A 26326-nucleotide genomic window follows, 5' to 3' on the forward strand; every position below is an offset into this window, starting at 1 on the left:
TGACAATTATTTATGTTACAGTAATTGAACAAAAAAATGGTAAGCAGACTGGGTTGAGGTACTAATATTTTTAGAGAAAAGAAATTAAGGAATAACACATAAAAAAACAAAAAAAATGTTTTTATTAATATATGTATTGTGAAATTATCATTGTAGTTAGTACTGACAGGCAACAAATGCTATTTTCCACCAATATAAGTAAATTAAATACAGTTTTCAAATGTTTTAAACATTTAATCTATGTGCAAGATGCTTTAATAAAAAAATAATAATTTCCAGTTAATTATGTCTGGATAAAAACCTGCTAGCATCTAAAATAGTGACCGCTTTATTTGCCAATATTATATCATACTTATTAAATATATGTGCAGGACACTTGTCAAAAACAAGGCTTTACAGTCCATTTATTTAAAAAACAATATCTGTTTGCATCTATAGCTGTGACAGTCTAATTTGCAAATATTACAAAATATTTATTAGGTATTTAATCAATGTGCAGGACGATTTAAGAAAAACATTTTTTACAGTCAGTTTCATCTATAAACAAAACAACGAACACAAAAACAACCTGTTAGCAACTTAAGATGTGACAGTTTAATCTGCCAATATTATATAAATGGAGAATGGGCATGACTGCAGAACCCATTGTTGAAGAAATGGTGCTGGGAATCCCAACGATGCATATAAAGACTCGCTCATTCTGTACCAGGCTGAGGGCAATCACATAGAGAAGCAGAGGAGGCAGGTAGGAGATGGCCGCCATCACTAAGCTGCTGACCAGCGTGTAAATGGCTCTCTGCTTTTGTGGGTGGAGGCCTCTGCTGCCGCTGGTCGCTAACAGGGAATAAAGGATAAAGGAGTCACAGTACCCGATGATGATCATGGCCACTATGAAGCAAATCATAGAAATGAAGCTAAAGTACAACTTCCTGTGTGTGTAGAAGAGGACGCCGTAAGAGATAGTCACAGCCCAAACAACCACCACCCACAGCACCTTTGGAGTCAGGCTCATGTTCCGGTAGAAGATCGGGTGAACCACCGCCAGGTAGCAGTCCATGCAGATGCACGCCATAATGAGGGGTCTTCCGCATATGTTAAAGGCATATAGGGAGTCTCCAAATGACGCCAGTATTTCTAGGTTGTAGAAGGTGTGATTTATCACAGTTGTGGGAATGAACGCTAAGAAGATAGTGTCCATGGATGACAGGTTCAGCACAAAAAGATGGTGGGACCTGAAAGGACTTCCATCCCTCACATGCGCCTTGAACATATCCCTTAGGATGAAGAGTGATGCCGGAAGGCCAACTGTGCTGCATATCATCGAAGCGACCACCCAAATGTACATGCCTGCCGACATGCCTGCACAATACTCAACACCACTTGAGTTCATGTAATTTGGAAAGGTGGCGGTGGCGAAGGAAGAGTTGTTGGTCATCGTACCGCTGACACCTGCATCAGCACAGAACAATTAGAAGAAGCTCTGAAGAAGAAGAAGGTTCATTGAACTCCTACTGTACCTGTTGCTGCTGATTTAACTGGTGTGGGCATGGCTGCGTCTGCCATGCAGGTATTTATGGAAAAGAGGAAGGGAGTTGGATGACAAGCTGACAAATGCACATACTGGGTTTATGTTGACATGGCTCACTTCATTTCAATATTATTTGGAAGATGTACCACACCCAGTCCTGCTCTACTGAAGCATGCATAGGGAAAATACAGTAGTATAAACAATATGACTCTATTATATGCATGGAATATACGGTATATGCAGTATAGGGGCAAATGTAAACTGGGATATGCAGCGTTGCCGCGGGCCATAGAGGACCCTATTCAGGTCTATAGTGTGTAGGGGGAATTCAATAAAGTCCAGCAGACCTCCTCACTAGCATTGTCTTTCATGCATAGTTCGCATTGAGAGTGGGATCCGGTCCTGGAGTCCCTAAAACCAGTTTAACACCCCAAAACCGTAAAAACATATAAAACACACATAATAATCTCTCAAAATGTATTTCTGGGCCAGATTGCAGACCCTAATGTCAAATTGAATAATTCCACAGTGTTCTTAGGTGTCAGCAATAGTAGCCTGAACAAAAATGTGAAATCTTACAGTACTAGCCCCTCTGAAAATTGTCCCCTCTGAAAATGCATGTATATCGACCCTTATTTTAATTAGGATTTTGGCCAGATTTGCCTTTGTAATTAAAAAGCAATGCAGCACTCTCAGAGCTGTTCAAACGCACAAAAATGTAACAGTTATTCGTCAGCCACAATTTAGCACCAGGCCTGATTAATAGATAAAAATGTCTGATCAGCCCCAAATCAGGTTTAAAGCCTTGTCGAGCTGGTCTGTAGACCCTATTGTCAATCCTGATGATTCCCCAGGTTTTCTTAGGCATCAACATGGTAGTCTGAACAAAAACCCTGAATTGCAGAGCATTCGTTCCCTTGAAATTGTGCCTTTTTAAAATTTAAGTATTCCCCTTTATTTCATTGCGGGTTTTCTGTATAAAAAAAAAACAAGGGTAAGCAATTTCTGGGAATCACAAGGCCAGAGTTTGCCCTCCTAGTGCATTTGTAATGGGAAAAACTATTCAAACGAACAAAAACATGAAGGATAATCTATAGTCGCAATTCAGAACCAGAACAGTTCAATTGCTGAAATTGTCATTTGAACCTTATTTTAGGTGTGATCGTCTGCCGGAAAATAGGTTTTGAACTGGATAGTAGACCCCAATTTCAATGTAAAAGTCAACAGCCTAAACAAAGACACTAAATTGGACAGCATTCACCCGTCTTGAAATTGTCCCCTCTTAAAATGTAAGTATATATTCACCCTCATTTCAGAGGGGATTTTCTGTTCAAGACTATCTAGTTCTCAAGGCCAGATATTGTCCTTCTTGTAAATTCCTAATGAACAAAACAATGCAATACCTTTAGAATTGTTCACACGAAGAAAATCATGAGCAATATTTAGTATCAGGCCTGTTAAATTGCTAAAAATGTATTTCAACCCTCATCTGAAGTGTGATGATCCACCTAAAACAAGCCTTAAAGCCATTTTCAAGCTGGACTGCAGGACATAATGTCTAATTTATGATTTTACAGTCTTCTTAGGTGTCAACAATGGAAGAAAAACACAAAATTGGACAAAACGAGCCTAATTTGAGAGGGGATTTTCAGTTCAAGCCTATTTAGTTCCCAAGGCCAGATATTGCCCTTCTAGTATGTTTGTAATGAAAAAAACAATCCAATACCTTTAAAACTGTTCACATGAACAAAAACATGACAAATTTTCCTGGGCCAGAATTCAGTATCAAGCCTGTTAAATAGCTAAAAATATATTTTAACCCTCATCTGAGGTGTGATGATCCACCTAAAACAGGTGTTAAAGCAATTTTTCAAGCTGGGCTGCAGAACCTAATGTCTAATTTCTGATTTTCCAGTCTTCTTAGGAGACTTGTCCAGGGTGTACCCCGCCTTCCACCCGATTGTAGCTGAGATAGACGCCAGCGCCCCCCGCGACCCCAAAAGGGAATAAGCGGTAGAAAATGGATGGCAGTCTTCTTAGGTGTCAACAACGGAAGAAAAACAATGAATTGGACAGAACGAGCCTCCCTAAAAAGTATCTCTTGTTATGTAAGTATTTTGACCCCGATCTTAGAGGACATTTTCTATTTAAAAACCTAGTTAGTCCCCAAAGCAAGATGCAGCCCTTCTAGTGCTTTTCTAGTGAAAAAACAATGAGACACTTTGCCCCCACCCCGAAATGGTCCCGTCTTAAAATGTAGATATTCCCCCTTATTTCAGAGATTTTCTGTTCTTAAAGCTCCCATGGCCAGATTTTACCCTCGTATTGCCTTCTGAATAGAAAAACTGTTAAAACGAACGAAAACTTGAAACACTATACCTTAGCCATAATTAATGTTTTCATAGACAAAAACAGAATTTGTTATCACCAACCATTTGTTTGACAGCTAAAAAGTCGTTTAAACCTCATTTTAGGTGTGATGATCTGTCTAAAAACAGGTTTAAATACATGTTTCACATGTCTCAACATAAAAAAACTAAACACACCTATACATTCTTGAGTGTTACTTTGAATGCAAGTAACATGTGTCGTGGTTGTACGGTTGCTTTTATTTGAAACACCAACAGGAAGTACCAAGATGTTCTAGAAAGATGTTTGCTTCACTGGTTGTTGTTGTGTTGGTAAAAGGGTTCGACAGAAAGGGATCTTGCGCATCCATCAATAAGCGGTCACTATTTGATGGGTCTTCTAAAAGTCACAATGAATGCCTTGAATGCCGTTGCTTCCTGTTAGAGGACAGGAAGTAGCGGGTCTGAGAGATGTTTCTGTATGTCAGACTGTCCTGAGCTGATGTCCAGGTTGTCGGGCATTGAGGGGTAACGAAGCCTTTGCGGGTTTAATCCTGGATGGGTTTCTGTCTCAGGAGTCACGTGGATACCGCTGGAAAGGGACTCTTCTGATTTCTTCCTGGATTTCAGGTCTGAGTGGGCGGAGTTCTAAAGTCACACATGACAACATTTAATGATGCGCATGAATCTTAAAAGATTCCTCTTGATATTGTTTATACCTGATTGGGTGCTCGGTTGTCCATCTGAATGGAGGCCATTGGGTACGTCTTGTGACTTCCGTACAGGCCCGTTGAGTCAGTTGGATGGTTTCGGGTAGACACGGCGCTGTAAGCAGGAGGCACGGGACCAATCTGCCTTTGTAAGAGTTGGAGGATGACGTTGATGTCGGCCGTCATGCGCGTCTCTAATCTGAGGATGTCGGCAGAGAATTCTGTCAGTAATGTGCAGAGACCAGCAGCATTCCACTTGTTTGCGGACTAAATGGGCTGCTATACTTAAAGTAAACAAACTACATTTAATGAAATGATGAGTGGGTTTATTTTTGTGTGTTTATGTGGATGTAATATGTGATGTATGATATGCATCCTGTAATTATATATCAACAATTGTTATTTAAAGGGAATCATGTATTGTATTGTTGATTAAAAATATCAGATTACATAGTTGTTATTATTATTATTATATATGAGTGATGGTGCAGGACATTATAAGCTTATGCTTCTTCCTGCTCCTTTTCAGACAAAACCATGTTTTTTTTTTTCCATATTTCCTTTGAATATTTCTTTTATTTATTTCAGATGACAATATTGTATCAGAGAGATTGATTTTTTTTGGTGTTCAAAATAAATTAATGAGATGAAAAAGAAAACAACAAAGCTACATTAAAAGCACACCACAAAACTTAAGTAAACAATATGAAATGCATTGAATCGGTGTAAAACTAAAATTTTTGCCATTTGTTCGTGGTAGAGCGCAATATGTAGGTGAGGGAAAAATCACAAGACTACTTCATCTCTGATGATGAAGTAGTCTTGTGATTTTTCCCACACCTATATATATATATATATATATATATATATATACACACACATACATACATACATACATACAACATCCTAGACCAGCTCTTTTTCCATGGTTCCATCTAGGTTATTAGGGATGATGTGTGACTCAACGAGTATATCCGATACACAATACTACCATTTTTAAATGGCTGCATAGCGTTAATTAGAACTCGGGCCATATGAATCCCCATCCGATCGTACCGTGCACTTTTTTTGTTCTACTTTCACTTTATCTTTTGAAAATGTTTATCTTTCATATTAAGAAGGAGAATACTACATTTTAAAATCACCTGTTGAGCTGCAATTGTAAAACTTCAAGTCGGGATTCAAGCTCGGTGGGTCGTTCGTCTATGAAGGGTGACGGGTGGTACGAATTCCGAACTGAAGAGGACCTCCAGGCACGACTGTTGATCTTTTGAGGCTGTTGCTCTGTTTTCCAATAGCTAAACATTTCAGGCACATTTAAAGCTGGGGAGGAAAGAACACAACAAATTGTAATTCCAGTGTTTAGATTGACAGTGGGCACTCGCATGTTACCTCGACGACTTTGGTCAATTGTGGCGCCACCAGGTGGTCGCAGCTGCACTTCAGATGGAGGGACAAAGTCCCGCCTGCCTTCTTCTGGTGGGTACGACTCTGCTTTCCTGCCTTGAGCAACCGGTTTAGTCAAATCCTCACTGGAGTGGGAACATGGGGAACTGCAACTACATGGGTCTTCCCAAAGGGCTTGAGGAGGGGAGTGATGATGGCGGCAGGCTGGGTAGGAATCTTCATGAGCCATTCCATCTGTCTCCAAATAAAAATGTCAGTTTCTATTTGATTTGATAGGCAAAATTGTGTACAACTCACCTGGCCTGATTCTGCAGTCCATATGAATACTGTGTCTTGGGTTGTGGTGGTAATCGTAGTTGTCTGAATCATCAATTAGTATTGGCGGTGGTTGCTCCGGCTGTTGAACACAAATCAAAATCCACAGCCAATTCATTAAAACTGGCCAGAGGCGTTACAATATATTCCAAACCGACATCTCTGAGGTCAAAGGTTAACTCTAGGTTGCTCCAGAAGTTGTCTGCAAAGCCCGGGTACATATCCAGAACCTCCAGCAGGTCATCCCTCATGATGCGATGCAGGTCACAATAAGTGATGGTGCGTACATCCGAATTGGACTTCCCTGGCTCATCGTAAAGTTGGATTGGCTCACCAAAGATGTCATTCTTCTCTGTAAAACAGTTTATTTTCCATCACGTAAAGTATTTTTGGTTAAGCTTGTCATACAATTAAACACTATAATTTGTTTATCAGATTTAACGTAGCACCCAGATTGACCCGTAGATGACAGAAAAGGGCCACAGGACACTCACACTGCTGAAAATTCAAAAGAAGAGCTATGCTAGCTGTTTGCTTATTTAGTAACTACAGTCTGTTGCGGGGACAATTTCTTGCCAACACAATTGAAGTAAGACTCGTACAAAATATTCTAGAAATAATTTGGTATTTGTCACAACCTAATTCCCCGAAGTCCGCCTCACTTAAAGTTTGTTGCCAGTCGCTTTATGACACGTAAGATTTATTTCCGCCTTCTTCGGTCAACTTGTTTCCTGATTGGCGGTTTTGTTCTCCGTTACAATCAACTGCAGTACAGTCAACCTGAAGGTAACTTAATGCTTACAATTAACGTTTTACTTCTGAGTTATGCAGATATACGCCATACAATCATACTTCAAATATTTAGCCAACAAGTTTACAGAGAAACTGAAGAGTGAAATTGCTATTTTGCATTCTCTCTCACCTAAAAACCGTTTTAGCACGAGAGCGTTTTCATGATATGGAAAAAATAAACAAATAATAAGAATAAAATGTATATATTTATTTAAAAAAATATAACTAAAGCTAGAATAAAAAAATATAGCATAAAAATGTAAATACAAAATTGTACTAACCTATAAGTACTACATATATATATATATATATATATATATATATATATATATACATATATATATATATATATATATATATATATATATATATGTACTACACACACGGCTTCACGGTGGAGGGGTTAGTGCGTCTGCCTCACAATACGAAGGTCTTGAGTAGTCAAGGTTCAATCCCGGGCTCGGAATCTTTCTTTCTGTTTGCATGTCCTTCCCGTGAATGCGTGGGTTCCCTCCGGTGGCTTCCTCCCACTTCCAAAGACATGCACCTGGTGATATGTTGATTGGCAACACTAAATTGGCGCTAGTGTGTGAATGTGAGTGTGAATGTTGTCTGTCTATCTATGTTGGCCCTGCGATGAGGTGGCGACTTGTCCAGGGTTTACACCTCCTTCCGCCCGATTGTAGCTGAGCTAGGCACCAGCGCCCCCCGCGACCCCAAAGGGGAATAAGCGGAAGCGGTAGAAAATGGATGGATGGATGGATGGATGGATATACACACACAAAGATATAGATATATGATATTTCATATGTATATATATATATATATATACATATATATATATATATATATATATATATATATATATATATATATATATATATATATATATATATATATATATGTATGTATGATATTTCATGTATTTTTCTTAATATGTTTTATGGAAAAAAAAGTTAATCCAACTAATTTTCAAGGCTAGTCGTGTGGCATGCACATGCCGCACCTAAATCAGCCGTTTAAATTACTTGATTCGTTTATGAACATCAAAGCTCTAATTAACACTCTGTAGCCATTTAAAAACGATTGTATGTGTGTATCAGATATGCTAGTTGAACCTTTACCTAGTATGGCAACTACCACGTCATCCCTAATAACCTGGATGGAACCACGGGAGATGAAGAAGAGGGAGTCCAGAATGTCACCGTAGTGGATGAGGCTATCACCCGGAGGGGCGTGGACCATCTTAAACCTCATCGCCAAGACCCGCAGACAAGCTTGACTACCTCCACGGAAAGCCTTGCAAGTCTGCAGCAAAGATCTGTTTAAATGCAAACAGATATCCGCTTGCAGGGATCCTGGGAATCCCTTCAAGACCTGAAATGGTGATGACAAAGTTCTAAATGAAAATCAAATGAATGAAAAGGAGATGGATGACTAACTTACTGCGTTCATGTCAATGCCATTAGTGTAGGACCACGCGTGCTGGAAGTATTCCTCCAGGCGCTGGCGCAGGCTGAATGGGATTTGGTGGAATCGGATGAACTCTTTGACACGTAGCATCTGAGTGTGGTAGCGAGTTGTACCGGAGTACAGCCGCTGGATGATGGCGGACACATTCCCGAATATGCTGGCATACATGAGAGCTGAGAGAGAATAATCGGTTCATAAAAACACATCAAGGGAAACTGCATTTTTTTGGGAATTTTGCCTATCGTTCACAATCCTTGGGAGAGACAAGAAAACAAAAAGGGTATTTTTTTAGTCTAACAATCGACTCGTTCTAGGTAGCCAGCAATGCAGCTAATGGGCGCAATCAATTCTACCTCTAAATCACTTTAGAAAAAGGATTAAAAAAACGTCAAAAATTTTTCATTTATGTTCCGTAACCTCCATAATAATGAAGCTGTAGGAACATTGTTATTATAAGAGCGAACACTGAGGAACTCTTTTTTTGTAGCGTACTAACACATCGGTGTGCTACAGTATTCGCTGTTAAAGCTAGGTATGGCAAGAGATAAGATAGCTCCTACGACAACACGGAACATGTTTGAGTTTGTAATGCACAACACAATGTGAAAAGACACCCATTTGTACTGACTGAAAAACGTGAACAATCATATTGCAGTGTGTGTAAGTAATATTAAGTAAGTATTAGCCCACATTTTATGTTTTGTTTGTACACAGCTAGCCAGACAGTGTATGCCGGGGATGTTTTTTCTGGTTTATTTAGGGTAAGCACACTATTTATGCTGAAATAACTTGTCTCCAAAGTCCAAATTTGGAGCTTTGAGTCACTTTCGTCTCACTCTATCGGCTGCTGTCTGCTCTAATGTTTCATCCCCTTCTTCAAGCTCAATTCTAGAAGCAGCAGTTCATCCTCCGTAAATATATTGTACATATTACATATTGTGCCCTACGATCAGGCGGCGACTTGGCCAGGGTGTACCCCGCCTTCCGCCCGAATGCAGCTGAGATAGGCTCCAACGACCCCCTGTGAGCGGTAGAAAATGGATGGATGGATATTACATATTGTTATGAACATGTCTGTTACTACATTAAATATAGACTTGCAGTGTGTATATGAAACTTTGATGTAAGGTTATGAAGTTGTCTTAGACGGCTCTGAGGGCTACAACGGTGACTCCCATTGAGTTTGAGTTGGAGTTTATTTCGAACATGCAAGCATACAACATGATACATCACAATTTCCAGTTTCTCTTTTCAACATGTTCGAAAAGGAGTAGAAAGAAGCAGAGCTGATTTAATCCTATCCCTTTTCTTTTACATAACAGTTGCTAAAACTTTTGTTCACTTCCTGTTCTCAATGTATTCACAATATACTCCACAAGTAATCACAATCAAAATAAAGAAATAAAAAATTGGTGAAGTAAGTTTTATTCCATACGATGATATATGTAAGATTATTAGCTGCTACATCCAAGCGTTTTTATCATCTTAAAAATCTCAATAAAATAAAAAAAGACCTGTGTCTTTGTCTTTCATAATGATTGTGAACAATAGGCAAAATTCCAAAGACAGTGCATTTTCCTTTTAATAAATTCCAGGTACATTTACGTTTTATTTCCAAGACAAAATGGTACACATTTGGTAACTTCACAAAAAGTGACACATTTGTTCTGAGCAACCAAAAGTGTCCCAATAGATATGCAATTTTTTTTTAATCTCGCATTTATTGTATCACAAACTCATGCAATCTACACAATATTTCAATTTGGTCAACAGGTTTTCAAATTTTTGTTCTTAGGTTTATCCATCTGATGGTGCTATTTTTCCCCATTCAAAACATGCAGCAAAATTCCATGTTTTACTGTTTTCTGCAAGATTGCCTTGCTACTGAAATAATGAATGCAGCTAATGATTACTTCAGTAATCAAGTAATCTGTCAAATAGTTAGTTTTGATTAGTCAAGTAACCTGATTAAAAGCAATTTATAGCCTAAATGTTTCTTTCAGGGAAAATAGTTTAAATAAACTACACATTTTCTGCTTGTCATAACCTTCATTCTTTTTTTCTAATAAATGCAAATCATCAACATTGGAATTGCACTTTTAACATGTGTGCATTAATAAAACCAGTAGTTTAAAAAAAACGCTCCACTGTTAGCCGCCATACATATCACATCACCCACACACCACCGCTCTCATGTGCGCTCTATTGCAGCAGAATGCGGAAACTGTAGTTCTGGACACTCCATGCGGTCTGCAATTCATCAATTGCTTCAATTAATATGAATCAAAGCTTTGTTCAATAAAAAAAGCTATAAACAATTAGTAGCTGCAGCCCTAACTGACAATAATGTGTTGATATTGATTTTGAATTTAAAAAAGTGTGAAAAAAACTGACATTTCATAAGCTTTCTGGCTCTTATATCCCCAATCCTCAGAAGTATTAAGGATTAATTAGATGTATTTAAAAGATTGACTCGTTTGAATTGAAATTAAAATATTCATATATCTTTACAGCGGTTTTTGGGAAGCTGACATCTTTTGTCATCAGGATCACAAATGTGAGTTATTAAAAAAAAATCTATCCCTAGAAAAATAAATGCATGAAAATCAATCATTGACTAATAGGCCTAATAATAACGTTAAGTAAATACTCTTGGAAATGTATGTTTGTGGAAACTGTTTTTGGAGTTTTGTAAACTATATTGACCTTTAAACAAAAAAAAAATACCAAAATGTAATTCATGTTTGATATCTTTATACAAACCCCGTTTCCATATGAGTTGGGAAATTGTGTTACATGTAAATATAAACGGAATACAATGATTTGCAAATCATTTTCAACCCACATTCAGTTGAATATGCTACAAAGACAACATATTTGATGTTCAAACTGATAATCTTTTTTTTTTTTTTTGCAAATAATCATTAACTTTAGAATTTGATGCCAGCAACACGTGACAAAAAATTTGGAAAGGTGGCAATAAATACTGATAAAGTTGAGGAATGCTCATCAAACACTTATTTGGAACCTCCCACAGGTGTGCAGGCTAACTGGGAACAGGTGGGTGCCATGATTGGGTATAAAAACAGCTTCCCAAAAAATGCTCAGTCTTTCACAAGAAAGGATGGGGAGAGGTGCACCCCTTTGTCCACAACTGCGTGAGCAAATAGTCAAACAGTTTAAGAACAACGTTTGTCAAAGTGCAGTTGCAAGAAATTTAGGGATTTCAACATCTACGGTCCATAATATCATCAAAAGGTTCAGAGAATCTGGACAAATCACTCCATGTAAGCGAGATGGCCGGAAACCAACATTGAATGACCGTGACCTTCGATCCCTCAGACGGCACTGTATCAAAAACCGACATCAATCTCTCAAGGATATCACCACATAGGCTCAGGAACACTTCAGAAAACCACTGTTATTAAATACAGTTTGTCGCTACATCTGTAAGTGCAAGTTAAAGCTCTACTTTGCAACGCAAAAGCCATTTATCAACAACATCCAGAAACGCCGCCAGCTTCTCTGGGCCTGAGATCATCTAAGATGGACTGATGCAAAGTGGAAAAGTGTTCTGTGGTCTAACGAGTCCACATTTCAAATTGTTTTTGGAAATTTTCGACATTGTGTCATCCGGACCAAAGGGGAAGCGAACCATCCAGACTGTTATCGACGCAAAGTTCAAAAGCCAGCATCTGTGATGGTATGGGGGTGCATGAGTGCCCAAGGCATGGGTAACTTACACATCTGTGAAGGCACAATTAATGCTGAAAGGTACATACAGGTTTTCAAACAATTGCTGCCATCTAAGCGCCGTCTTTTTCATGGACGCCCCTGCTTATTTCAGCAAGACAATGCCAACCCACATTCAGCACGTGTTACAACAGTGTGGCTTTGTAAAAAAAGAGTGCAGGTACTTTCCTGGCCCGCCAGCAGTCCAGACCTGTCTCCCATCGAAAATGTCGCATTATGAATCGTAAAATACGACAGCGGACACCCCGGACTGTTGAACGACTGAAGCTTTACATAAAACAAGAATGGGAAAGAATTCCACTTACAAAGCTTCAACAATAAGTTTCCTCAGTTCCCAAACATTTATTGAGTGTTGGTAAAAGAAAAGGTGATGTAACACAGTGGTGAACATGCCCTTTCCCAACTACTTTGGCTCGTGTTGCAGCCATGACATTCTAAGTTAATTATTATTTGCAAAAAAAAAACTAAGTTTATGAGTTTGAACATCAAATATGTTGTGTTTGTAGCATTTTCAACTGAATATGGGTTGAAAAGGATTTGCAAATCATTGTATTCTGTTTATATTTACATCTAACACAATTTCCCAACTCATATGGAAACAGGGTTTGTATTTGAGGTAAAAAAATAATAGTTTCTTTAAAGTGGAAAATAAGAAAATATGTTTTTTATTTATTGTTATGTAATACTTTTGACAGCACTTTTTAGGGATCTGACATTGTTTGTCATAGGGTTGCAAAATTCCAGAAATATTCAAAGTTGGAAACTTTCCAAGGGAATTAACGGGAATATATGGGAATTAACGGGAATCGATGGGAATAAACATTGAATGCAACATGCTAGATCTTGCAGCATAACTATTAGCTAAAACAACCCGACTTAATGCAAATTCAGTTGATATCAACCCTGCACAGTGCATTCCTCCATCACATGTGCAGTACATTCTTCTGGACAGCGTGGCGAAGTTGGTAGAGTGGCTGTGCCAGCAAGCTGAGCGTTACTGGTTCAATCCCCACCTTCTACCATCCTAGTCATGTCTGTTGTGTCCTTGGGCAAGACACTTCACCCTTGCTCCTGATGGGTCCTGGTCAGCGCCTTGCATGGCAGCTCCCGCCGTCAGTGTGTGAATGTGTGTGGGGGAATGTGGAAATACTGTCAAAGCGCTTTGGGCTCCTTAAAAAGGGGTAGAAAAGCGCTATACAAGTACAACCTATTTACCAATTACCATTTTTCCATCACATGCGCAGATAATTCCCAGCATGCTACACACTACAACAGGGCTATTGAGGCCACACTAGTATTTGAGCCCAAGGACTTCATCCAGTCAGGTAAGTTTTGATATATTTGATCTATGGGCTTCACGGTGGGAAAGGGGTTAGTGCGTCTGCCTCACAATACGAAGTTCCTGCAGTCCTGGGTTCAAATCCAGGCTCGGGATCTTTCTGTGTGGAGTTTGCATGTTCTCCCCGTGAATGCGTGGGTTCCCATGGGTACTCTGGCTTCCTCCCATCTCCAAAGACATGCACCTGGGGATAGGTTGATTGGCAACACTAAATTGGCCCTAGTGTGTGAATGTGAGTGTGAATGTTGTCTGTCTATCTGTGTTGGCCCTGCGATGAGGTGGCGACTTGTCCAGGGTATACCCCGCCTTCCGCCCGATTGTAGCTGAGATAGGCGCCAGCGCCCCCCGCGACCCCAAAAGGGAATAAGCGGTAGAGGATGGATGGATGGTATTTAAGTTTAATAAGGGAGTAATTGCTTGTTACTGTATTACTAAATACTACTTTAGCAGACTTCCACTCAAACTAGCTAGCTGTTCCTGTACATGTTAAATCATTTTGGGGCCAATATCTCTAGCTAGCTAGGTTTATGTACCACCACAGTCTAATAATGAACCGAAAATATTTCTCTGTTAGACGTGATGCTAATTTTCTCTATGTTCATTCCCATTCATTTATGCTATGCGATCCGAATTGACCTTTTTTGTCATCTGTAAAGTTCAACTAGCAAATACTAAATCAGAAAGTGTAGTTTCCTCTGCCTTCTGTTCTGCTAGCCATTCTGTTGTCATACAAGAATGTAGGTTATAGTTTGATTTAGCATGCTGATTGAGTGTTAATTTATCCATCAATTCTATTTCTTTTCATTTTTCCATCAGTAAAATATTTTTAAAGACTCCTCCAATTGTTTAGCTGACTATTTATGGCTGTGTGCGGCATTGCATTAGTGATTTACAAGCTTCTTATCTTATTCTACAGAACAAGACGGACAGTGTCCAACTTTGAATAATCAAAAAAATTGTTAAAATTTCCAAACTTCCAGAGCTTAACTTCCCGTGGTAAATTTCCTGAAACTTTCCCCCCCTTTGCAACCCATCCATCCATTTCTACCTCTTATTCACTTTTGTGGTCGCGGGGTGCGCCGGTTACCTATCTCAGCTACAATCGAGCGGAAGGCGGGGTACACCCTGGAAAACTTGCCACCTCATCACAGGGCCAACACAGATAGACAGACAACATTCACAGTCACATTCACACACTAGGGCCAATTTAGTGTTGCCAATCAACCTATCCCCAGGTGCATGTCTTTGACATGCACCCTTTGCAACCCTAGTTTGTAATAAAGAGCTCAGTGTGAGCTATTAAAAAAAAGAGAATCTAAAACCTGACAAAATAAATGCATGAAAATCAGTCATGCTTCTAAAAATTTACCCATATATTAGGACCTAATAATTACATTAAGGAAATACCCTGTGAAGTGTATGTTTGTAGAAATTATTGTTGGAGTTATGTAAACAATATTGGCTTTTGAAAGAAATGGAAATGACAAAAAATATTGTTCATGTTTGAAATCTATATATTTAAGGCCAAAGATCCGTTTGTTTAAAGTGCAAAATAAGAAAATGTATTTATCATTATTATGTTACATTTTTGACACCACTTTTTGGGGAATCTGACATTTTTTGTCGTCAGGACTTCAAGTGTGAGTTATTTAAAAAAAAAAAAAAAAACACTAAATGAAATTATTGCTGCCAATCATTGATCCATAATTTGACCCCAATAATTAAATTAAATAAATACTCTTTGAAATGTGTGAGTGTAAAAACTATCTTTTGAGTTATGTAAACTGTATTGGCCTTTTATAGAAAAGAAAATCACCAAAAATATAATTCATGTGTGTGAAGGCCAAAGTAGTTGTAAAAATATTGTCTTGTTTAAAGTGGAAAATAAGTGTATTGTTGTTTATTTATTGTTATTAATAATAAATATTTCGGGGTAGCTGACATGGACAAATGAATGGGCTTGAGTTAGGGGTTAAAAAGAGTTATGTACTCACAGCCAATGACCATGACACAGATAGAGAAGATCTTCTCAGAGTTGGTGTTCGGAGAGACATTTCCAAACCCGACGCTTGTCAAACTGCTCAAGGTGAAGTAGAGCGCAGTCACGTACTTGTCTTTGACCGACGGACCCGAGCTGGAGTCGTTGTCGTCGTACGTTTTGCCCAGTTGTTCGGCCAAGTTGTCCAGCCACCCTGTCTCTGTATAGGGCCTCTCCACGTAGCCGATGGCATACCAGATGCAGGCCAGCCAGTGGGCGATGAGGACAAAAGTACACATCAGCAAGAAGAGGACGGCAGCGCCGTATTCCGAGTAGCGGTCGAGCTTCCTCGCCACACGGACTAGACGTAGCAAGCGAGCCGTTTTGAGCAAACTCGTTAAGGTGGCCATCTGTGAAGAGAAAACATGAAGTGGATGATAAGTGAACACACCCCTAACATTTCGTTCAGTATTTCACTCCAGGAAGTCCTCTCAAGTGACAATGCTATAGGAACTAAACTTGGGTGCCCCTTTAGAGTAGTCAGTGTGCAGCTTGTGAGAGGATTCCAGTAACAACCTGTGCAGTTCTGGCAAATTCTATGTCCAAAAGGATTAAGGCACTGCTAGACAATAGAGATCGACCAATATGTTTCGATACCGATTATTAGTAGTCAAGGAGGCTGATAACAATTTGGATCTGATATTCATTTGCAGTAAAGACAAATGAAAATAAAAAAAGCAAACAAAGCTAGATGATGCTGTAAGTTGTTTTTTTAACAATATGTTTTAAGAAACATCACACCAGTAGCCAAGTAATGTTTCATGCAGCGCAAATGTTGTTGTTAATTCATAAGGGAATTTGTCAAAAGTGTGTTTAAAAGGAAAATTAACATCTGCATCTCAAAATATAGGAAATCTCCTGGGAAAATTGGTAAAACATATGGGATGTTTCTGTCAGACTTGGACTTGGACTTGGATTGTTTCCACGATGCAAAGATAGTTGGCATGAGCGAGACGTGAATGTGAGTACATGTTTATTTAAATACTAAAAAAAGGCAAACAAAGGGCGCGCACAATGGCGGGGAACAAACTTTGCTAATGAAAAAACAAAAGACTAGCACAAAGGCTGCAAAACTATAGACATGAAACGAAAACTTGCACTGTGGCATAAATAACAAAAACTTATGTGGCATGGACAGCTTAGTAAACAGAGTAGCATGGCCTGAAGGTAGATGAGGGATATGTAAAGTTGCCAGACTGAACACTTGGCAACTGTGGCTTAAATAATAGCTATGATAATGATTAACAGGTGTGAGAACTGAGGACCGGGGCGTGACTTGGAGAAAAGGTGGAAACTAATGAGTTGCTATGGAAACAAAGAAAACAAGGAAGTGCCAAAGCAGGAAACAAGTGTCCAAAAAATAACCAAACATGACAAAAACAAAACATGATCTTATGGGCGTGACAGTTTCTACATCATAATAACTCGCCGGCTACTCAATGTGATACAATTTTAAAACAGTTCATGGATTGAATACATTGTAAGGTTTCCTCGTGAGGAACCCTGAAATATTGCAAATAATTTTGGTTTCTTTCACATCGCTTATAATTTACACATTTTTCAAGCTGCCTGACATTGTCCTCTTTCCTGATGTTGCAGAAAGTAGGAGAATGTGTGAGCTGCCGCATGCTCTTCTTTACTTAGATAATACGTCTCTAATTTATTAGGATATTTACAAAGAGTTTTGATTTTTGGAGAGACATATTTCCTGTCGTCTTCATGTCCATCCATCTCTGTCGTGTTGCTATTTGTTTGAATCACGGAACATGAAACTCGCCGTGTTACTTTTATCAGCTCTGGGTGTCGAGCGAAAACAAAAACAAAAGGGGACCTGGAAGATGCCAGGAAAGAAGGACAATAACTGTAATTCCGGGCAAAAAATGGACGCTTTGACAGGTAAGCTTTGGCGATGTATTGTACCGGCAACCATTGTGGCTGCAAGCACAGCTAACCAAACTGGAAAATAATTCCCACAAGAACTCAAATAAATGCCTTGTAAGTTATCAAATATATTTTGGGAGAATTACTGGCAATGAAAGTAATTCTTCTTTCTAAAATAAAGTGACTTTCCTCATGCAGGGCAAAAGGGTGGGTGCTTGAGCAGTGGTTATTAAGATCTACTTTAATAATAAAATGTTTGATACTTAATACATATGTGTATATTGTATCTGCTGATGTAGTTATGTTGTAGTAAAAAAAAAAAAAGACTGATGCCGATATACATCACAATACTAAATATCAGTCCGACCGATAACGGATCCATCTCTACTAGATGACAATGAAACTCACACTAAATATCCACACCAAGGACATAATTTAGGCTGACTTGTTTTTTCAACTATTTAGTTGCCTCTTAAAGAAGAACTGCACTTTTTAAATGTTGCCTATTTCTCACAATCATGAGAGACAAAAAGATCCAAGTGTTTTTTTGTTGTTTTTTTTGCATTCTAATTTGTATTAATCTGCTACTTCTAGGTGGCTGGCAATGTAACTAATGGGAGCAATCCATTCTACCTCTAAATTACTTAAAAAAGGCATCCAAAAACCGCTAACAATACTTAATTTACGTTCCATAGCCTGTATAATAACCAAGCTGTAGCAACATTATTGTAAGAGCGTCGTAACACTTCGACATGCTACGATATTAGCCGAAAGCTAGCTATGTCAGCACCCAAATCGCCTTAAAATGTAATAATGCACGGCACAATGCGATAGGGCACCAATCTGTACTTGCTGAAAAACATGGACTATCAGTTTACAGTATCTGTAAATTATTATTTCATATTTTGTTTGTACATAGCCAGCTTGAGAGCATATGTACTGTGATCATAAAAACCAGCATGATGTGCTGTGTGTATCATATCCATCCATCCATCCATTTTCTACCGCTTATTCCCTTTTGGGGTCGCGGGGGGCGCTGGCGCCTATCTCAGCTACAATCGGGCGGAAGGCGGGGTACACCCTGGACAAGTCGCCACCTCATCGCAGGGCCAACACAGATAGACGGACAGCATTCACACTCACATTCACACACTAGGGCCAATTTAGTGTTGCCAATCAACCTATCCCCAGTGACTCACTGGATGGACAGTGGTTCGTTTGGTCCAGCTGAACTGGAATGTTTTTTTCTGGTTTATTTTCTGTAAGCACTCTATTTACGTCGGCATAGCTCCGTTCCAAGTTCCACGTTTACACCGTGACCAAGTCACGGCGACCTCACTCTTTCGTCCGCTTCAACAATTCACCCTTCTGTAGTGCTCGCTTCGTAGTGCAGCAGGTTATCCTCCTTATATGCAGCTTTAAAAAGATAAGGTTGTGATTCCTCATTTGTTTTAATATAGTCTATTACCAAGTCTGTCATGATTACAACACACATGCATTTGTTTCCGGAAGTAGGAATTGCTTAATGCTTAAAATGACCAAAATCTGGTAAATGTTGCACCTATTTTTATAAAAGTGTATGTTACTACATTATGTACAAACCCCATTTCCATATGAGTTGGGAAATTGTGTTAGATGTAAATAAAAACGGAATACAATTATTTGCAAATCCTTTTCAACCCATATTCAGTTGAATGCACTACAAAGACAAGATTTTTGATGTTCAAACTCATTAATTTTTATTTTTTTTTGTAAATAATAATTAACTTAGAATTTCATGTCTTCAACACGTGCCAAAGTAGTTGGAAAAGGGCATGTTCACCACTGTGTTACATCACCTTTTCTTTTAACAACACTCAATAAACGTTTGGGAACTGAGGAAACTAATTGTTGAAGCTTTGAAAGTGGAATTCTTTCCCAATCTTGTTTTATGTAGAGCTTCAGTCGTTCAACAGTCCGAGGTGTCCGCTGTCGTATTTCACACTTCATAATGCGCCACACATTTTCGATGGGGGACAGGTCTGGACTGCAGGCGGACCAGGAAGGTACCCGCACTCTTTTTTTTCGAAGCCACGCTGTTGTAACACATGCTGAATGTGGCTTGGCATTCTCTTGCTGAAATAAGCAGAGGCCTCCATGAAAAAGACGCTGCTTAGATGGCAGCATATGTTGTTCCAAAACCTGTATGTACCTTTCAGGATTAATTGTGCCTTCACAGATGTGTAAATTACCATGCCTTGGGCACTCATGCACCCCCATACCATCACAGATGCTGGCTTTTGAACTTTGCGTTGATAACAGTCTGGATGGTTCGCTTCCCCTTTGGTCCGGATGACACGATGTCGAATATTTCCAAAAACAATTTGAAATGTGGACTCGTCAGACCATAGAATACTTTTCCACTTTGCATCAGTCCATCTTAGATGATCTCGGGCCCAGAGAAGCCGGTGGTGTTTCTGGATGTTGTTGATAAATGGCTTTTGCGTTGCAAAGTAGAGCTCAGACTTGCACTTACACATGTAGCGACAAACTGTATTTAATAACAGTGGTTTTCTGAATTGTTCCTGAGCCCATGTGGTGATATCCTTTAGAGATTGATGTCGGTTTTTGATACAGTGCCGTCTGAGGGATCAAAGGTCACGGTCGTTCAATGTTTGTTTCCGGCCAAGCCGTTTACGTGGAGTGATTTTCCAGATTCGCTGAACCTTTTGATGATATTATGGACCGTAGATGTTGAAATTTCTAAATTTCTTGCAATTGAACTTTGAGAAACGTTGTTCTTTAATTGTTTGACTATTTTCTCACGCAGTTGTGGACAAAAGGGTGTACCTCGCCCCATACTTTCTTGTGAAAGACTGAGCATTTTTTGGGAAGCTGTTTTTATACCCAGTCATGGGTATAAAAACACCTGATCCCAACTAGCCTGCACACCTGTGGGAGGTTCCAAATAAGTGTTTGATGAGCATTCCTCAACTTTATCAGTATTTATTGCCACCTCTCCCAACTTCTTTGTCACGTGTTGCTGGCATCAAATTCTAAAGTTAATGATCATTTGCAAAAAAAAAACGTTTATAAGTTTGCACATCAAATATGTTGTCTTTGTAGCATATTCAACTGAATATGGGTTGAAAATGATCCGCAAATATTTGTATTCCGTTTATATTTACATCTAACACAATTTCCCAACTCATATGGAAACTGGGTTTGTACATACTTGCAATGTGTGTATAAAATGTTGATGGTGGGTCTTGAAGGCTTCATTTTTTATCATCCTTAGAATCCTAAAAAAAAAAAAATGTGCTCTTGTCTCTCATAATAATTTTGAACGATAGGCAAAATTCCAAAAAAAGTGCAGTTCCTCTTTAACGAGATTAATCGTGAGGGCTGTACTCACTTTTGTGAGGACCTGCAGATCTTACCTCATCAGAACCGGACCTGAAAATGAGCAGATCGAAGGGGATGGCGGCAAACAGATCGATCGGGAACCACCCTTTGATGTAATGCTTGGCGATGCGGCTGGGCTGCGTCACCACCTCGTCGTTGTGATCCACGTAGGTGGTGCGCAGGTTGATGACAATATCCACGATGAACAGCACGTCCACCAGCAGGTCGGCCACATTCAGCGGGTTGCACGTGTAGCCGCAGACCCTCTGGCGCACGTGGCTGTGCTCATCCAAGAGGAACGCCGCCGAGTACGGTGTAAAGACGGCCGTGTAGAGGACCAGGAGGAGAATGATCCAGTCCCAGAAGGCCTTGAAGGGGCTGTAGTGAAGCAGGATCCACCATTTTGTCTCTGGAACTTCAAGTTTGTACTCCGGGAGCACGTCGGACTCCAAGGACAGAACCTAAAGCGGAAAGAAAGGAGTCAGATCACATTATTCTTTACACGACATAAAACCAGGAGACCTTTGTGGAATGTCTTCTGATTCTACCACCCCACAAGTCCATTTTGGCGCCAGTGCCTAAATTATAGACGCATTCTGGTGCTTCTCTTTAACCTAATATGTTTCTGAACAGCTCGACATGTAGAAGATCCAACCCAGAGAGGTATTGATGGAGAACGCCGAGCCCCTCCAGGCTACTGTCAATTGGCTCATTCCCCCGGAAGAGCAACATCCACCGCCACAGAAACAAACAGATTTTTCCCCTAGCAAATATCCACACAAGTACGTTTCCATGCACTAAATTAGTCTCGCACCGACGTACCTGTGTCACCTTTTCTGTGACGTTCTGCGAACACTCCTTCACTTTGGAAGGGCTCAGCAGCTCCATCCTCGGGGTCGTAGGCGATCGGCATTCGGGGCCCCTGCTTGCTGCAGCCCCACACTTCATCGGGTCCGAGTCAGACATGGAATAAACTAAGGGGAAGGGAGCACAAATCTCGTAACCAGAAAGTTTCCTAGAAAGTATCAAACGTACCTGGTGGAGTGAGTCTTCACTGCTGGAAAACTAAGAGCCCCTCATCGCTTCCATAGGTCACTTTAACAATCTGTGTCGCGTCCTCTCTGCCTCACATGTCCACTTCATCAACACTGGAAAACCGATCAATGTCATGTTGTATCCCGCTGGAAGTGAGGGGGATGGAAATCAATGACTGATAAACAAAAAAAAAATTAGGCTGCAGGGTTTTACATGCTGGACTAATGCCTGTGGTATTTTTAAATGGGTCCAAGATTTAAATGTTGATGTCACTCGCACATTTGGCACACAGTGGTTCAAAAGGACAACCAAAATGTATCGGAAGTGCTCAACATGATGCATGCGAACTGTGGTGCTCTTATTGACACTACAATATGATGGCTAATGACCTGTAACCGCATTGGCTAAATGTGGCCTTCTGCTGTGACCTTCAGCCATCTTTATTACTACAATCGAGTTATTACCTCGACGATTGATTACCTTTTTATTCCAGATGGATTTCACACGGTTTTAACATACTTTCTTTGGAATGGTATTTCCATTGATGGAACCATTGAAGGGTGCGCACAGAGGAATTGGAAGATAATGATGTATTTAGATGGAGGTTTAGCAAGACAAGTTATTTTTCCACGTTTTATTTAATTTCTCAAGCAATCACTCATGAATCATATTGCCAAAGTTTAGAAAAATACAGGAAATTATTAAATATGAAAATATACAATGCTGTTTGTTGATCCAAATAACTAATTCGCCCTGATGGAGGTCAGCGAAGGCCTCTATCTAGTGCCCTTCTATAGATCTGTGTGACCTCGGGGAACATATATATCCATCCATTTACTACTGCTTATTCCCTTTTGGGGCCACGGGGGGCGCTGGTGCCTATCTCAGCTACAATCGGGCGGAAGGAGGTGTACACCCTGGACAAGTCGCCACCTCATCGCAGGGCCAACACAGATAGACAACATTCACACTCACACACTAGTGCCAATTTAGTGTTGCCAATTAACCTATCCCCAGGTGCATGTCTTTGGAAGTGGGAGGAAGCCGGAGTACCCGGAGGGAACCCTCGTAGTCACAGGGAGGACATGCAAAGTCCACACAGAAAGATCCCGAGCCCGGGATTGAACCTTGGACTACTCAGGGCCTTTGTATTTATATATATATATATATATATATATATATATATATATATACTTTGACTACGGTGAGACATGAAGACTGGTGTGTTGTTTTCTTTAATGTTGATAGGGATTCAATGTTATGCAGAAGTGTACTTAACAATTTTATAGACAAATGATGCTATTTATAGTCGCAGTGGAGAATGGGGGGGCGGGGGGGGGGGGGGAGGAGGGGGGCACAAAATATGTTCTTCTTCCTACTGCGGCATAACAGAAAATGATTGCGAAGCACTAGCCTAAACATTACAAAATGAAGAGATTTCCCATGTTTACATGAAATAACATTTATTTTCATAAAAATTCAGACAAATGCATGAAATGATCATTTATGCAGGTGTATAATGTGGTGCTGATCCAATTTAGGATTAATTGGCCTTGGACGGAGGTTTGCAGGTGCCTACTATAAGCAGCATTCTGGTTATTTGTATTTGAACACTTTTTTTGCCATCAGTTTAAGTAATTTTCTTTCCTATTAAAACCACTACTATTGTTTGAATAGTTTTATTTTCCACCAAAAAAAGGGGAAATGTATGTTTTTACAAAAACACAGAAGGCCAGATGGGTCATAATGGCAGCAAATTGGTGTGTTTATTGCATATCTTGATGGTTTCCTTAATTACACTCCAGTTCTTTTTGTGTGCCCGTTTCCTACAGTGTCTTTAATATCTCTCAGCTTGGAACTTGGATATTATCCCAAATGCGAACCACATCTGGAACATCACTGAGGGCCTCTATGAGCGTGGAAGCCGCCTCCAGCTGCTCCTCGTCCAGAGACAAGAGGGTGCGAGGAACAAACTCGGAAACCATGGACGTCACCTGCATCCCTAACTTCTGTAATGAGGTCCGTACCTTCCACAGGTCAGCAGTGTCACATATAAACTGGAGAAAAACACATAAAAGACTGTTATTGTTACTGAAAGCTGTTTTGGTTATCTTATTTAGCCACAAGAGGGCGCCATAAAAAGCCACTCTGCAGTCAGTCTAAATAGCCTTGAGTTGAGCGCCCCTATTGGTTGTTTTAAAGAAGAATGCCCATAAACGTGTACTTGTGGTATGGAGAGCTCATTTATATAATTTTTTTTTTAAATAGTGGAAAAAACCGTCAACATTTTGTCAACTTTTTTGGGGAAGAAAGTGATGTAATATCAAATAAAAAACATTTAAAAAATATTTACAAAATTATATTGAGGTTTTTCAAATAATTAATAATTGAATATGTATAAAATACAATACATCCATCCATCCATTTTCTACCTAAAACATGCAGGAAATAATCCAAAAAGTAATCACTCGTTTATCCCGGTTAATTGGTTCCTGAAATGACCGTGATGAATTAATTTCTTCAAAGTAGAAATCTTTTATTATAAATCACATAATTTATTTTTGATTAAAAAATGGTGAAAAATACATCTAAAACATTTTGTAACTTTGGAAAACACCTGCCCCTCCTTTCCCCACTCAAACTTTTCTCTTTATGATACAATATAAAATAAAATAAATTTAAATGTATATATATATATATTAGGGCTGTGAATCTTTGGGTGTCCCACGATTCGATTCAATATCGATTCTTGGGTCACGATTCGATAATTCATCGATTTTTTCGATTCGATTCGATTCGATTCTCGATTCAAAAATGATATTTTTCCGAACGAATCTGTATTCATTCACTACATAGGATTTCAGCAGGATCTACCCCAGTCTGCTGACATGCAAGGAGAGTAGTAGGTTTAAAAAAAAAAAAAAAACTTTTATAATTGTTTTGGACAATGTTTTATCAACTGATTGAAATAATGTAAATTTGTTTTAACTATTAAACGAACCAAAAAAAAGATAACTTATTTTATCTTTTTGAAAATATTGGACACAGTGTGTTGTCAAGCTTATGAGATGCGATGCAAGTGTAAGCCACTGTGACACTACTTTTCTTTCTTTTTTTAATTTTTATAAATGTCTAATGATAATGTCAATGAGGTATTTTTAATCACTGCTATGCTGAAATTATAACTAATATTGATATTGTTGTTGATAATATTCATGTCTCTATTATGTACTTTTAAAAATTTAATTTTATGACATTAAAAATCTCTATATTCCTGATATCATTCTAATTATTGTAAAAAATAATGTTTCCACTGTCACTGTGTTTATAATTTAAAGAATATATATTTTTTTGTATACATTGGTAAAAAAAAACAATCTTGGATGTAATCCAATAATCAATATTATTGTTTCAGTCAAACTAATCATTACATACATATGTTACATATATATAACACACATATTACACATACATGTGTATATTATGCTGGTGTGAGTGTGAATGTTGTTTGTCTATCTGTGTTGGCCCTGCGATGAGGTGGCGACTTGTCCCGGTTGTACACTGCCTTCCGCTCGTATGTAGCTGAGATAGGCTCCAGCACCCCCCGCGACCGCGAAGGGAATAAGTGGTAGAAAACGGATGGATGGATGGAATATGGACCAAAACTCATATTCCAATATATTTTGGCTGAATCCTGATATACAATATGTATCGTGATAACCGGAACGTGAATTTTGACAAAGTCACACCCAAATAAGCGTGTCAAGTTGTTTAATTGAAACAATACTTAACATGAGATACTGTACAGTTCTGGTTTAATTTTAATGCATGATAAATGCACATAAAAATTTTAAAAAGCCTTGAAACAATAAGAATATTAAAGTATAATCTTCTTTAAAACAAACCTTTAGTTATGCTGAAATCCTCAGGGAATAACAAAAACACAAAAGAACAAAATATAAAATAAAGTCCCTGTTTTAAGAGGACATTCTAAACATCAGTAGCAACTTAAAAATAATCAACCTTTAACAATAGTGCTTTTCAGCTCATCATTTTTAGAAGACCTATGTTCCCATTAAAAATTTAAGCCAGTAACACCAAGCTGTCAGCTGCAGGATGCTGTGTAGCAGCTGACAATATTGCCACCACAGCTAAACACTCTTCCAAATCGTGTATACATTTGTTGTGGCAGTCCTTCTTATGACTGGGAAACTCGTATAACAAATTAATTATTTCTGGAAAGTTTTTCAATCTGGTTTTTTTTTCATATTGTTGCAACTAGGAACATTTTTACACAAACTTTACAGTTTGGCAGAAATGTCT

At 39.0% G+C, this 26326-nt stretch overlaps 2 protein-coding genes across 3 annotated transcripts in view; both read right to left on the reverse strand.

Annotated features, from left to right (window-relative positions):
• Positions 1-676: 676 nt before the first annotated feature.
• On the reverse strand, positions 677-22110 carry kcnh6b (potassium voltage-gated channel, subfamily H (eag-related), member 6b). Its single transcript, XM_061909491.1, has 12 exons — positions 22004-22110; positions 21791-21942; positions 21004-21429; positions 15660-16053; positions 8547-8746; positions 8225-8477; positions 6467-6660; positions 6291-6390; positions 5732-6227; positions 4596-4785; positions 1518-4524; positions 677-1449 (listed from the first exon to the last, which is right to left on the reverse strand). The coding sequence occupies exons 2-11, from the start codon at positions 21932-21934 to the stop codon at positions 4318-4320; spliced, it is 2604 nt and encodes an 867-aa protein (XP_061765475.1). The 5' UTR covers positions 21935-21942; positions 22004-22110; the 3' UTR covers positions 677-1449; positions 1518-4317.
• A 1634-nt stretch (positions 22111-23744) lies between these two features.
• Positions 23745-26326, reverse strand: part of LOC133558260 (translational activator of cytochrome c oxidase 1) — a 14224-nt gene continuing 11642 nt past the window's right edge. For both annotated transcript variants that reach the window (XM_061909496.1, XM_061909497.1), the window contains one exon: positions 23745-24060. In XM_061909496.1, coding sequence (XP_061765480.1) covers positions 23851-24060 — 210 coding nt within the window. In that variant the 3' untranslated portion in view covers positions 23745-23850. The remainder of the gene's footprint in view (positions 24061-26326) is intronic.

The sequence above is a fragment of the Nerophis ophidion genome, linkage group LG08 (assembly GCF_033978795.1).
Source record: "Nerophis ophidion isolate RoL-2023_Sa linkage group LG08, RoL_Noph_v1.0, whole genome shotgun sequence".
Lineage (NCBI taxonomy): Eukaryota > Metazoa > Chordata > Actinopteri > Syngnathiformes > Syngnathidae > Nerophis > Nerophis ophidion.